This window comes from Phyllobates terribilis, unplaced genomic scaffold (assembly GCF_046119375.1).
Source record: "Phyllobates terribilis strain yellow unplaced genomic scaffold, ASM4611937v1 Scaffold_1__5_contigs__length_1240528914, whole genome shotgun sequence".
Lineage (NCBI taxonomy): Eukaryota > Metazoa > Chordata > Amphibia > Anura > Dendrobatidae > Phyllobates > Phyllobates terribilis.
Window position 1 is genome coordinate 1,087,117,297 of NW_027362761.1, and position 14,330 is coordinate 1,087,131,626.

The 14,330-nt window shown below is 40.5% G+C and overlaps 1 protein-coding gene across 1 annotated transcript in view; it reads right to left on the reverse strand.

Moving 5' to 3' along the window:
- Window positions 1–11,350: 11,350 nt before the first annotated feature.
- GRXCR1 (glutaredoxin and cysteine rich domain containing 1) overlaps window positions 11,351–14,330 on the reverse strand; it is a 117,848-nt gene continuing 114,868 nt past the window's right edge. Inside the window, exons 3-4 of the mRNA XM_073656962.1 lie at window positions 14,066–14,131; window positions 11,351–11,585 (exon numbers count right to left, since the gene is read on the reverse strand). Coding sequence (XP_073513063.1) covers window positions 11,406–11,585; window positions 14,066–14,131 — 246 coding nt within the window. The 3' untranslated portion in view covers window positions 11,351–11,405. The remainder of the gene's footprint in view (window positions 11,586–14,065; window positions 14,132–14,330) is intronic.

Genomic DNA, 14,330 nt, shown 5'->3' on the forward strand with positions numbered 1-14,330 from the left:
ACTGTGGGGCATCATACTGTGAGGGATGCACTAATAAGGGATCATATTGTGTATGATGCACTGTGGGGTATCATACTGTGAGGGATGCACTAATAAGGGATCATATTGTGTATGATGCACTGTGGGGCATCATACTGTGAGGGATGCACTAATAAGGGATCATATTGTGTATGATGCACTGTGGGGCATCATACTGTGAGGGATGCACTAATAAGGGATTTTATTGTGTATGATGCACTGTGGGGCATCATACTGTGTGGTAGCACTAATAAGGGATCATATTGTGTATGATGCACTGTGGGGCATCATACTATGAGGGATGCACTAATAATGGATCATATTGTATATGATGCACTGTGGGGTATCATACTGTGAGGGATGCACGTAATAAGCTTAAGAAATTTACAAAGATATTTTTTTTATTTAATTATCATCATTTTACAGTTTCCAGTGAATATAACTAAAATCTTCTTATCAGAATTCTAGGCTGTACACATGTATCATGTATAATCATAATAATGATTTATTATAGTTTCCAGTTTCCATAAAAAATATTGTCTGTCCTTGATTTTTTGATAAGTTGTCCAGAAAAAAATAAAAGTCATGTTGTCAACCCTGTGTGGAGGCCATTGTGTATGTGTTGTACAGTGTGATGGCATTAAGGAGGTATCATATTGTGGACATCATACTGTGTGAGAAGGTAGCTAAGGAGGCACTATTACTGTGAGGGGGCACCAAGGGGACATTATTACTGTAAGGGGGACCAAAGGGACATAATCATTGTGTGGGTTACTGCAAATGTGTGATACACAAGTAAGGCACTTTGAAAGTGAGTGGGGCACTATTGGGTGACAATATTCTGTTTACCAGTTTTTTTATGTAATGCAGCTTGCCATTTTTATGTCTGTCTGTGGTTAAAGAAGGGGTTAAAATGTTGCAGTGGGATCCAAGCTCTATATAGTTTTGCCCCTGTTTAAGACATTCAATGTGAAAACTAATGTGACTATATAACAGATCCATTTTGTAAGCCATTGAAGCCTATCTGGCCTTTTGGTGTACCTTACTTTTAAAAAAAATAAATAAATTATAGAATATTGTATGGCATGAAATTTGGTACGAAAAATGGCAACATATCAACAAGCAAAACTGACTTAAAAAAATTCCTTATGATAAATTTTTCGCAAAGATTTTTGTAATGTATTTTGTGATTTCATTCCATTGCATTTTCCTAGATACATACCTTCACATGCAAAAATTGTATGAAGTAATTCCATTCTTTGTCAAATTCAAGCCACGTTTTGTTTTCCATGACATCTGAAGGTGAATAAGTGCACACGATTCATAAAATCATAAAAAATTTATCATTTTCATGCAAAATGCATTGTAATGGCCTGGCATGTTAGGGGAAGCATATGGCAGTGGTTTTCTTAATTGCTAATTCCAAAAAAGTATTTTCTTATTGTCTTTATTGTACTGCAATAATAATATAATACTTATGCCTATATTTGAGTATACTGAAGATAATCACCTGATAGGAAAAAAAATAAAAATTAAAATACAATGAAAATTGAAAGAAAAACTAAATTTGTTTGTGTTTCTTCTCTTAAAATGAATTTTCCCTCTAAAAGATTGTGTGTTTAAAATAAAACTTCTGTGTTTATTACTTGCAAAATTCAACCCCAATTCTGAAAAAGTTGGGACGCTGTATAAAGTGTAAAGAAAACAAGAATGCAATGATTCAGACATTTTTCATAGTCATATTTTATTCACAACAGAACATATAGCACAGAGCATAACTTTAAAAAATAGTAACTCATTTAGAAATTGATGGCAGTAACACATCTCAAAAAAGTTGAGACGGGGTTTGCAAAAGGCTGAAAAAGTATGTAGTACTAATGTAAAACAGCTAAAAGGTCAATTTTCAATTAAGTCACATGACTGTGTATAAAAAGAGCACATTAGAGAGTCTCACAAATGAATATTATCAGAGATTAACTAATCTGTGAACAACAGCGTCCATAAATTGTGGAAGAATTTTAGAAAAATGATCCTCAATGTAAAACTGCAAAGACTGAATATCCCACCATCTACAGTCCATAAAATCATCAAAAAATTCAGGGATTCTGGAGAAATCCATGTGCCCAATGCCAACAGTCAATATTGGATGTTCATAATCAGCCGACCTCAGATGGCGCTGCATTAAAAAGTCATGATTTGCTTGTGCAAATCACTGTATGGGCTCAGGAATACATACAGAAATCATAGTCCGCATGCACATTTCTCTGTGCATCCATAAATGCAAGTTAAAGTTCTATCATCCAAAGAAGAAGCCATATATCAACACAATGTGACACTCGAGCAATGATGAGATGACCGGACTGAAGGCCGGTAACAGCAGTATGCCAGACACACTTACCACAAGTCGTCACACTTATGCACACCCTTGAGGGCTGAGGTACTCTTCACCCCCTCCCACTAAGTAAAGGAGGACTTTGTAAAGCCCTTCCCAGGTGCCAAGAGCAGGGTGGCTGGGCACACTGAGAAGCTGGTGATGAGCGAACGTGCTCAGTTAAGGGATTAACCGAGCACACTCGCATGCTTACCGAGTATCTTCGGTGTGCTCGAAAACTATGTTCAAGTTGCCGTGGCTGCATGTCTTGTGGCTGTTAGACATCCATGACACATGCAGGGATTGCCTAACAAACAGGCAATCCCTGCATGTGTCGCGGCTGTCTAACAGCCGCAAGACATGCAGTCGCGGTGACTCAAACATCGTTTTTGAGGCCCTGGTTCTAGTAAAAGCTAGGCAGGTGATTCTAATCAACTCCTGGAGAGCTAGGACTTAACCCTGTCCTGCCAGGTTCCGCCACATATGTTATTGGAGGGTTTTCCCATGGTTATTGCGAGTCTTGTGACATCTTTTTTTACTGCCATTTTTCGGTCATTTTTTTTTATCTCCACTGAATAAAAAAGAATCTTCTAGCGTCTAACAAACAGGCAATCCCTGCATGTGTCGCGGCTGTCTAACAGCCTAAGAAACAGGCATTCCTCACATGTATTAAAGCTGTCAAACAATTGCAAATCATGCGCACGGAGTGACTAAAATATAACACCCGAGCACGCTGAAAATACTTGGAAAACACCCGAGCATGCTCATAAATCTCGAGTAACGACCATGCTTGCTCATCACTAATGAAGACATCTCACAGAGAAAAGAGAGTGACTGGAAGTCGAGACAAAGCCCTGACATAGCGGAACTGGCCCCTGAAATCAGGACAGTCCCATTGAATCCAAGACTGTTGTGAGCTGCTATTGGTTACCTGAGGATCTGCAGCAAAATCCAGAACTTCTTCCTCTCTCCCCTCCTTCGTTATATGCTCTTCTACTGGCTACCCTCATTGCTTTGTTGTTTGCACCATATGTTAGTAGAATCTTGACATCCAGGAGCTAATGCTTCGTTCCAATCTAAGTACTCTTTGTTCTCTTTTCATAGGTTTCCTATTGACACACTAGCAAAATGTAAAAATTACTTCATCTGCTACAACCCTTATCAAGCCTACGTTTTTGCAGTTCATTATTTAAATCTGTTTTATTGGATACTTTTTTCTTGTTTGCTTGTGAATGCCCTGCGAAGTGGGAATATTTGTGTCTTTTTTATGTAAAAATCTTGACAATAAAAAATGTAAAAAAAAATCTATAACGTCTAAAAAAAATATTTGCAAAGTTTTAAAAAAAAAGAATAATTAAACTCACCTCCCCCAACGATCACTTGCTTGGTCTTCTTCCCGTGTCTGTATATCCAAGCTTCCAGTCATGATTAGTGTTGAGCGATACCTTCCGATATCAGGAAATATCGGATCGGATTGGATCGGGCCGATACCCAAAAAGTATCGGATATCCCCGATTCCGATACCGGAAACCAATGCAAGTCAATGGGACACAAATATCGGAATGAAAATAAACCCTTTCTTTCCTTGTAGGTTAATTCTACATGAAGGAAAACAACTAACAATAATGTAGAATGTATTGGGGGAGGTGGTTGCCCAAATCGATGGGAACAGTGCTCACAGTGAAACATGAAAAGCCGGCAATTCAGCAGCGGCATACACCGGTACCCGACAATTTATAACAGAAAGAATAGAGCATCACACATCGATTAGATAGATAGAATCATGTCAGTCACATATATATGAAGTACAGTGACAGTGTTGCTTACTGTACTTGCCATTTAGTGTAAAGGATTTATTAAAAAAATATTAGTGTTTTCATGCACCGTCTCTTTAAAAAAGCCGGCCGGCAATTCAGCATCTGTACCCGACAATTTAGAATAGAAAGAATAGAGAATCACATATAGATTAGATAGATAGAAACATGTCTGTCACATATATAAGAAGTACAGTGATAGTGTTGATTACTGTACTTGTCATTTAATGTTAAAATAAAGGATTTATTAGAAAAAAAAATTGGCGTGGGGTTCCCCCTAATTTTAGTCTCTAGCAGAGGTTAAGCAGACGGCTGGGGCAGATGTTTGAAGCCTGGGAAGGGGGTAATACCCACGGAGCTTCCCAGGCTACTAATATCAGCCTCCAGCTGAATACCTAGCCTTTACTAGCTATTAAAATGGGGGACCCCCCCAAAAAAATGACGTGGGGTCCCCCCTATTTTAATAGCTAGCAAAGGCTAGGCAGACAGCTGGGGGCTGATATTAATAGCCCAGGAAGGGTGCCATGAATATTGGCCCCCTCCCAGGCTAGAAGCACCAGCCGTCAGCCGCCCCAGAAATGGCACATCCATAGGATGCGCCAATTCTGGCACTTAGCCTCGCTCTTCCCACTGCCCTGTAGTGGTGGCAGTGGGGTAATGGGGTTGGGGTTGATGTCAGCTTATAATGCCAGCTGACATCAAGCCCAGGTTAGTAATGGAGAGGCGTCTATAAGACACCCCCATTACTAACCCCATAGTCAAAGTTAAAAAAAACACAAACACCCAGAATAAAATCCTTTAATTGAAATAAACACACAATTCTTTATTGTTCTAAATTAAACCATACTTACCGTCACACCCATTCCAGCTGAAGCCAACGATCTCCTGCAATAAAAATAAAATAATAAAGCAACATCATCCTTACCTTTCCATGGTTCCCAGGACAGCTTCAGCTCTGCTACATCGAGATAACAGGCTGGACTGCAGCAGAACGCTGCCATCCAGCCTGTCATCCCGCGGACACTGAGAAGCGCAGGCATGCTTGTGCCCACGATGCAAAAATGTTCTGTATATTTCCTGAACGTTTCTGCATCTCCCCTGGCAGAAAAAACGCATGCGGATTTTACATGCGTTTTTTTCAGCCAGGGACAAGCGTTTGTCACGCGTTTTGCACATGCGATTTCGCATGCAGGTTGTCAAGCGCTTTCCAAGCGATTTTAGCATCACTTGGAAAAGTGCTTGACAACTTGGTCACACTTGATGGACGCAAGTCTTTATTCGGCTTTACAAACTATGTAACTATGTAACTATGTAACTATATAAATCCATGCAACCGGCATGGATTTTATATAGTGTGACCAAGTTAGTTAAAAAAAAGAATAAAAATGGTAAAAAAAAACAAAAAACATTATACTCACCTTCTGATGGCCCCCGGTCTCCTTATTCGATGTGTCCAGTCCCCCGATGTCTCGTTGTGTAAAAGGACCTTTAATGACGTCATTTAGTCATGTGACAGGTCATGCGACCGCTGACGTCAGTGGTCGCGTGACCCATCACATGACTAAATGACGTCATGGCAGGTGCTTTTAGACCATCGCGAGCTGCCGGGGAGCCATCACTAAGGAGACCAGGGGCCATCAGAAGGTGAGTATAATGTATTTTTTTATTTTAAATTCTTTTTTTTTACAGGTACTATGGTACCCGGGTCTGGATGAGAGTCTCCTCTTCTCCAGACCCGGGTACCATCCGCACATTGAATCGCTTAATATCCGCATATGCACATGTAGTCATTGTCATAGTCATAGTCAAGTGATTCAATGCAAGTCAATGGTGGCGAAAATGCCGCGATTACGCAAAGTAATTGGTAGTGCTGCGGATTTTTCCACAGCACATGCGGCTTATCATTGGGGAACATAGCAGACCTTCTACCAAGCGTTTTTTAAGCGTTTCTGCAGCGGAATTGCCACTGTGGAAGCGCTTAAAAAACGCATAGTGGGCACACAGCCTTACGATGACTTGACTTGTTAGTTACAATATTCTGAATGTTCTCCTTGGTGTTGACGCATGAATTTCCATTACAGCACACTAGTGCCATCTGCTGAGAACCTGGATTATTCCTGGTCTTATCTTTCAATGAGGAATTATTAAAAGTAACTTGAATATTTATCAGGATGACAATAAAGAACAAGAAAGTTGTAATTCTTTATTTGAATTATCCTTCAGCTCTCTGGTCCGCCTCACGGAGAGGTCTGGATTAGGGAACCTCACACAAAAATATTGATACTTATTACATTGATGGTTGACCGTACAATACAAGCAATTGTTACCATCCACCTTTCGTGTCTCCCCTATTTCCTCATAGATTGTAAGCTTGTGAGCAGAACCCTTACTCCTCTTAGTATCAGTTGATTTATGTGATTATCGTTATTCTGTAATGTCTTTTATTGTCTGTACAAGTCCCCTCTAAAATGTAAAGTGCTGCGGAATATGTTGGCACTATAGAAATAAAAAAAACATTATTATTATTGATATATCCTAACAGTGACAGAGACAACTTGTCTTGTAGTTATCTTTGGCAACATTGTGTATTAAATTGTATTATTGTTTGTTCATTGTGCCTATATACAATTTGTCTATAGGCAGAGATTAATGCAATCACAATGCTGTGCAGGATTATTCTATAGAAAGTTGGTGTTCGCTGGCAGGACAAGGAAGTGGTTAAAAAAAGGGAATGTAAATGCTAAATGATATGCATAAGGGTTAATGCAGACATCCGTGCAATTCGGCTCGATCTCGGACTGCAATTAATGGACTGTCTGCGTGAGCCCTAAAATTGCTATACTGCCACTGGCAGACAGAATCAAGGGTTGTAAGGCTAGGTGCACAATGCATTTGTTGCTACTGTCTGCCAGGAAAGTGGAGACTGCAGGGCCCTTGCTATACAGTTAACTAAATGGTATGAAAATGGCCGCATCCTGGCCAGATGAAGGCCAAGAGAACATACTTGACATCAGTGTCGGACTGGGCTGCCAAGGATCCACCAGTAACCAGCTCCAGGGCCCCACTTTTCAACTACATGCAAATGTGACATTATCCTCAAATCACTAATTTATATGACAATGGAATAGGTAGATTGTTAGATGAATAAGATGCTGCCTTTGTCTGTACATAGTGATTCAAGTATAGTGTGCCAAGTTCTGCTCATATAAGAGGGTGGTGGCCCACCGGAGGATTCTCCTGTTTTCCTGTGGGCCAGTCCAAGCCTGCTTGACAGCCTATGAGAAACTATACATTTGGAAAAGTTTGTGTCAAATTCTTTAGTCTAGGTTCACAAGCATAGTGTGCACTTAGCTTTACAACTGGACATCGAGCCCCAAAGTTTAGGAATAGGACCCATTTCCACCAGGAATTAAAAATTATGAATATTATTATTATTCTTTCTTTCCCACTGTTTCAGTATTCATTTTTTCACAGAACAAGATGTTAAGATTGTGCACATATTGAGGCAATATGGCAATACTCAATGTGATAGAATAAAATGTTTCACAATAAAAGCCCCAAAGCAAAGATGAGACGAGGGCCTATAAATAGAGAATCCATCTGTTATGATTTTGGTTGTGTTTCCCCTTCACTAATGATAATTACAACATATGCACTTTGGCTAAGCCACGTAATGAAACCACAAAAGCATTCAGTGGGAAACCTCCTGAATTATTAATAATGCACAGGAATTTGTAATGCTAGGCTTGCAAAAGAAATGCATTATTCAACACCGAGGCTAAAACATGCTGTAACAGATAGAAAAGTAAAAGAAATGTTAGATAACAAAAATTAATAAGCTGTTATGTATTGCACCTTGTCCCAAAGCAATAAAAGAACAAACGATGTGTTGTTGTTGTGATTATAGAATTGCATTTTTAAATAAACTGAACCAAAATTATCCCCAGAAGTCCTGCATGTGCATTGATGTACTGTATGTAAAAATGAAGCTTTCACTTTCTAGATTTTAATAGCCTCTAATGGGCCAAGAACATGAGTTATCCCCTTCACCCTAAGGCAATTTTTCATTTTTTTTCATTTTTTCCTCCCCCTCCTCCAAGAGCCATACCTTTTTTATTTTTTTGCCCACATAGCTATGTGGGGGCTTGTTTCTTGCGGGACGAGTTGTACTTTTGAAAGACACCGTCCATTTTATCATGTTTTGAACTGGAAAGCAGGAAAAAAATTCCAAGTGCGTTGCAAAAAAACTGCAAGTTCACAATTAATTTTTTTGGGGGGAGGGAGATTTATTTACCATGTTCACTATATGATAAAATTGACCTGGCAATAAGATGTCTTTTTGAATGTTATGCTTTTATTTTTCTAAATAAAATGCTAACAGTTTCATCATTATTCAATGGAGTGAAAAACACAACTGGAAAATGACAACAAAAAAGACGTCACAAAAACCCTTGGAAAAACCACCGGTGGCCAAAACCATCGGACAGACGCTTAGAAAGCAACAGAAAAAAAATGACACAAATTGTGATTCAGTAAAAAAATACTCCACAATTTCCTGAAATGTTTTCTGTTTGAAAAACTTGCCTGAGTTTAATAGACATCGTGTGCACATACAGTACCTTAGTGGGATTTCTCACTGTTTTCTTCAGGAGCGCACTGCTCCCCTGCCTCTCAGCTTCCTGTCTGTCAGGGGAGCAGTACACTTCTGCTTTATTAAAACTTCAAACCAGAGACATGGTTACACCACTGGCCCAAACTGTGCACTTGTAACGTGGCGCAGGGCGGTAGCCGTGGGTGAGGTACTCGTCTCTTATGCCTCTGCACGTTACATGAAAGTGGGGGTCCTGGCTGGGTGTGTGGACTTGTGCACTACGTCCTTGCAGGCTGCATGTTACCGATGACTTTGGATGGCCAGGACCAGACGTTGAAGACTCCAAAGAAGGAGACCACCAGTCAAAAATAATCTTTTTACTGGATGATAACTTTGAGGGAATTATGTACAGTAGGTAGCGGGTACACAACTTTATGAACGTTTCCATCACAACACGGAGCATTTCACGCACAGTCTCTATTCCTTTCTTGTTACTCGTTTGGTCTCTATCTCTACTGTTTCACTTTCCTTCACCACAACCCATCTCAGTACTACAGTCCAGTTAGTGTTCTCTTTCCCTTGAAGGAAACTATGTTGCCAATATGGCCGGTCCTTAGCTTCTCTGTCTCTCACGCTTTGGAACTTCCACCCGGGGCACTCTCTCTTCGCCTCACCTTTGCTGTTCTGTCTTGGCAGTTTACCTCTCTGAGTTATAAACTCGGGGCCGTAATGCTAGGCATCCTTTCACAGTACCCGTCTCTGATTGTTCACTCCATCCTCCTCAAGGGGCCGGACTGTACCCGGGGTCTTCTCCTCCCTTTCTATGATTTCCTGCTTCTCTACCTGACTCCTCTGTTTGAAGAAGAGATAGCAAACTTAGGAGGAAGATCACTGAAAAAGCAGTGACCTGTTATTAAAAGAACGGAGTCAGGTGGGGGGTTGGGGAATCACAGACAGGGAGGAGAAGACCCAGTGCACAGTCCGGCCCCTGTGCACCGAAATCTAAATAGCAGAAAACTTCAAATGGTGATTAAAGAAGAACAAGAAAGTGGATTTTTTCACCAAAGGTATCAATGTAATCAGTATTACAGCATGTATTACATCAATGTTTCAAATTAGTTAAATGTTTGTAGTACCCTTTAAAAGGAATCTGTTAGGAAACTTTTACTACTGAAACCAATGATATGTCTGTATATGTCTTAGTTCAATGTGAAAAAATTTTTGAATGTGACACACGTATTGCTGTAATCTGATCTGCCATCTGAACTTTGAAGCAAAATGCTAATTAATCTGGAAATGCATTTGGGGTACATTTATACAATTTACAAAATAGGTATCTTTATTGTTTTCCTAGATCCTATAAGACATACCACTAGTTTCAGTAGTAAAATCCTATTGTTTTTCATGTGTATCTTCAAATGATGCTTTTCATACCTAAGAAAATGTCAAATCTTTGATTTCCAATTGTTTTTGGCTACATCTCCTAGCATCCATTGATCTGGCGTTACAGTTCCTGTCGTCCAGTGACTTAGTGCCTCATTCTTTGGTGTCTCGTTATTTGGTGCTCAGTTCTTGGTGACTATCGGCTTTTTTTCCTGATCTTTGGGGCATTGGGTATCAGTGATTTTAGTCCCATCTTTATTAATAGTTTAGTGTCTGGACTCGTATCTAAATACCTACATCCACAATACCATACACTGCATGTGGCTCACTTATTTCCTTCACCAACTACCATTTTTCCCTGAAAATAAAATTGTGCCTTAAATAATTTTTTACTCCTAAAAATGAGTTAGGCCACGGCCCCACTATCAGTATTCGGCAGTATTTTTTCTCAGGAGTGGATGCTAAAACCAGGAGTGGGTGATAAATGCAGAATTGGTGACTTGTTTCTATTAAACCTTTTCTCTGATTGTTCCTCACCTGGTTTTGTCTCCCATTCCTGAGAAAAAATACTGACCGAATACTGACCAAATACTGATAGTGGGGTCGTGGCCTTAGGGCTTCCCTAAGGTTAGCCCTGACTCTAACTTAAGCTTATTTTTGGAGTAGGGTTTATATTTCAAGCATTCTCTAAAAATCCTGTAAAATCTTTCTAGGGCTTATATTTGGGGTAGGTTTTATTTTCGGGGAAACATTGTAAAGCTAAATTCCAGCATGTCTCAGCATGTGTCTGGATCATAGAAATAGTACCAAATAAATTTCAGACGGCCTTTGTTTTGAAAATTACTCTCTGCTAGTAGAGCTGAGCAAATTATTAAAAATCTCTCTTGTTGGAATATTGTAAACAGGTAAATGTCCTATTACGGAGCCTTATGGGTCCTATGTGAAATAATAAAACACTTATTTCTTCAGAATAGAAATTTGCCAGTCTATAAATTGCCAAAAAAGCAATTTCTATCTTTTATAGTACGGCACACTGGACAAACATAAGGCCCTGAGCACACAGAAGCATTGTGATTTATAAGTCTAGATGCACTTTAAATTGACTGTCTATAAAAAAAGAGAAACTCATTTGTACAAATTCACTTTATTTCTGCAAATAGGACCTTAAAAAATGTGTAAGAAATGACGTATCTCAAAATGAATCTTAGTGATTTTTTCCTTTTTTGTCTTAACCTGTGCAGCTTTTACAGCGCTGTAGCCCGTTCTCATTGCACGCTGTGCACTTTAAAGCCTTAAAAGAGTCCGTGAAGCAGTTTCGGAACACTGACATCTTGCTTCCATGGCACACTAGACAAGGAAGGAAGCCAAACCCCCCACAAGAGGCACATGCGTGAGGGTGCTGCACTCTCTGCATAAAAAGAGACAGAAAAATATTACTATAGTAGATGTAGTCACTATTGGGATAAACTATATAGCACACAATGCACACTGTTAGAGTACATTCACACTGACTTTTTTCGGTCCATGTGCTGTCCACGTATGCAAAGGACCACACACAGATAGCACATGGACCAATGTTAGACTAGGTGCTAGTATGGATTTACGGACCAGACTAGTGCATTTAACTAGTAAGCAGCTCCTGCAGCCATGTGGACGTGACTGATTCGCAAACTTCAGTGCTCTTCTGATCATAGCCTTACAATAGTAAGGAACAACTCACAGCTTGCTGGGTAGAGATGGGCGAATTTATTCGAGTGGAATTGTGTTGTACTAGAATTTTACAAAAATCCACATTCTGGAGAAGGTGGATTTTTTGTAATTCGCACCATACAAATTCAGCATAAAATGGCAGCCAGTTGTTTGGGCCGGCAGAAGGTTAAAAAAATATATATACTGTACCTCATTGCTCACTTCTCTGCCCACCCCTGCTGCTGCCTGCGAGTCCTCCATGCCTCAGTGGCGTCGTATCTACGGCCCAATGTTCATTGCACACGCTCCGGGGCCTACTCACAGGAAGAAGTCCTAGCCAAGGGTGAACACCTGGCAGTGACTTCTGGCCACAGGCCATTGAGGTTACTTAAAGGGAACCTGTCACCATGAAATTGCAGTCCAATCTGCTGCTATGATGTTATACAACAGGAGGAGCTGAGCAGATATATGGTTTTATGAGAAAAGATTCAGCTTAAACTGTGATTTCATCATTTAATCCTCTGCTCTTTCTGGGGTTTTCAGTCCAGTAGGCGGGCCTATCAGTGACTGACAGCTTCCTTTGTATAAGTGTGCACACAGAGATAACTGTCAGTCACTGATAGGACCGCCCACTGGACCCAAAATCTCACAAAGAGCAGAGGATTACATGATTAAAACAGGTTACACTGAATCTTTCTCACAAAATTATATATCAATCTGCTCAGCTCCTCCTGCTCTATAACATGGTGACTGCAGACTGGGCTGCAATTTTATGATGATAGGTTCCCTTTAACTCGTGGTCTGCTCGCATCCCAAAACGCCAGCCTTGAGAAAATGCCAGGCTGGGGATGCAATGCAGCAGAGGTGACCGGACAGCTGGCAGGATGAAGTGGAAGCAGCCAGAAAGGTGAGGGGTGAGATGAGTATAAGGGTATGTGCACACGATGCAGAAATGCTCAGGATTTTTTCCTGAGCGTTTCTGCATCTCTCTGGCAGGAAAAAACGCATGCGGATTGTACATGCGGTTTCCTGCCAGGGACATGCGGAAATGAAGCGGTCTTCACTTTCATTTCCGCATGCGGGTAGACAAGCGCTTCCCAAGCGATTTTAGCATCACTTGGAAAGTGCTTGTCAACTTCACACTATATAAATCCATGCAGCCGGCATGGATTTATATAGTGTGTGAATGTCAAAAAATAAAAAATAAATCTATACGTTACCATCTGATGGCCCCCGGTGTCCTGCTTCATCGGTCCCGGCTGCCGGCAGTGAAGACTGTAGGACCTTCCGACGTCAGCGTCACGTGACCCGTCACATGACTCTGACGTCAGCGAAGGTCCTTCATTCAACCGCGAAGTGCGCGGGAAGCCGGCAGGACGCAGCGCGGGCCGTCAGAAGGTGAGAATATATATATTTTTTATTTTATTCTTTTTTTTTTAATGGTACCTGGGTCTGGATGAGAGTCCTCTCCTCCACACCCGGGTACCATCCGCACATTAGACCGCATGAAAAGCGCATCAACATATACAGTGATGTGGATTCCATGCGGTCTAATGCAAGTCAATGGCGGCAAAAGAGCAGCGTTTCCGCAAAATTAATTGACATGCTGCGGATTTTTGACCGCAGCGTTTACGCTGCGGAAAAATCCGCTTCATGGGCACAGCACATGCGGATTTCCATTGGGGAACATTGCTGCCCTTCTACCATGCGTTTTTCATGCGTTTCCGCAACTGCAAAAATGCCGCGGAAACGCATGAAAAACGCATCGTGTGAACTCAGCCTTAGAATGTTTTCTATTTATTCCATTTTTTGTTTATTGGGCTCTGGGGTTTAGCGGGACCCCAGAGCACAATAAGGGACATTAAATTTCCTGGTAAAATCCACGCAAACAGGTGAATTTGAATTTTGTCTGGCGCACTCATCTATAATACTGGGAATTGCATGTTCACGATGGATAAAGAGCCATATGTTGGGCCACTCTGATATGGCTATGTGTATACAATTAATCATCTTGGTAACATATATTATAACATGGTCCAGTCGTAGCTATGAAGTCAATAACTGAAACTCACCAATTGGCCTAAAATATACATTTTATTGAAGCTGACCCACATAATATAACCAAAACCACGCAGTACCCATGTGTGTGCATTTGTTGGAGAAATGTCACCTCACACAGAATTATAACAGACCAGTTACCTCAATCTTCATGAGCAGGTCCTGAAGTTCTCCTGATTCATTCATTGATAGTATTTTTTCAGCACCCTGAAATAACATATACCAACAGAGTCTATAAGAATGTTAATCATTGGACATTGGTCTCTTTTAGTGTAGAATAGAAGTGAAAATGTACAAAACCTGCAAATATTCAGTCTACCAGTTTATATCACATATTTTTTATATTATGCAATTTTTAATAGGAAAAAAATCTTGCAAAAAGAGTGTCTTGTAGTCTCTAGGAAGC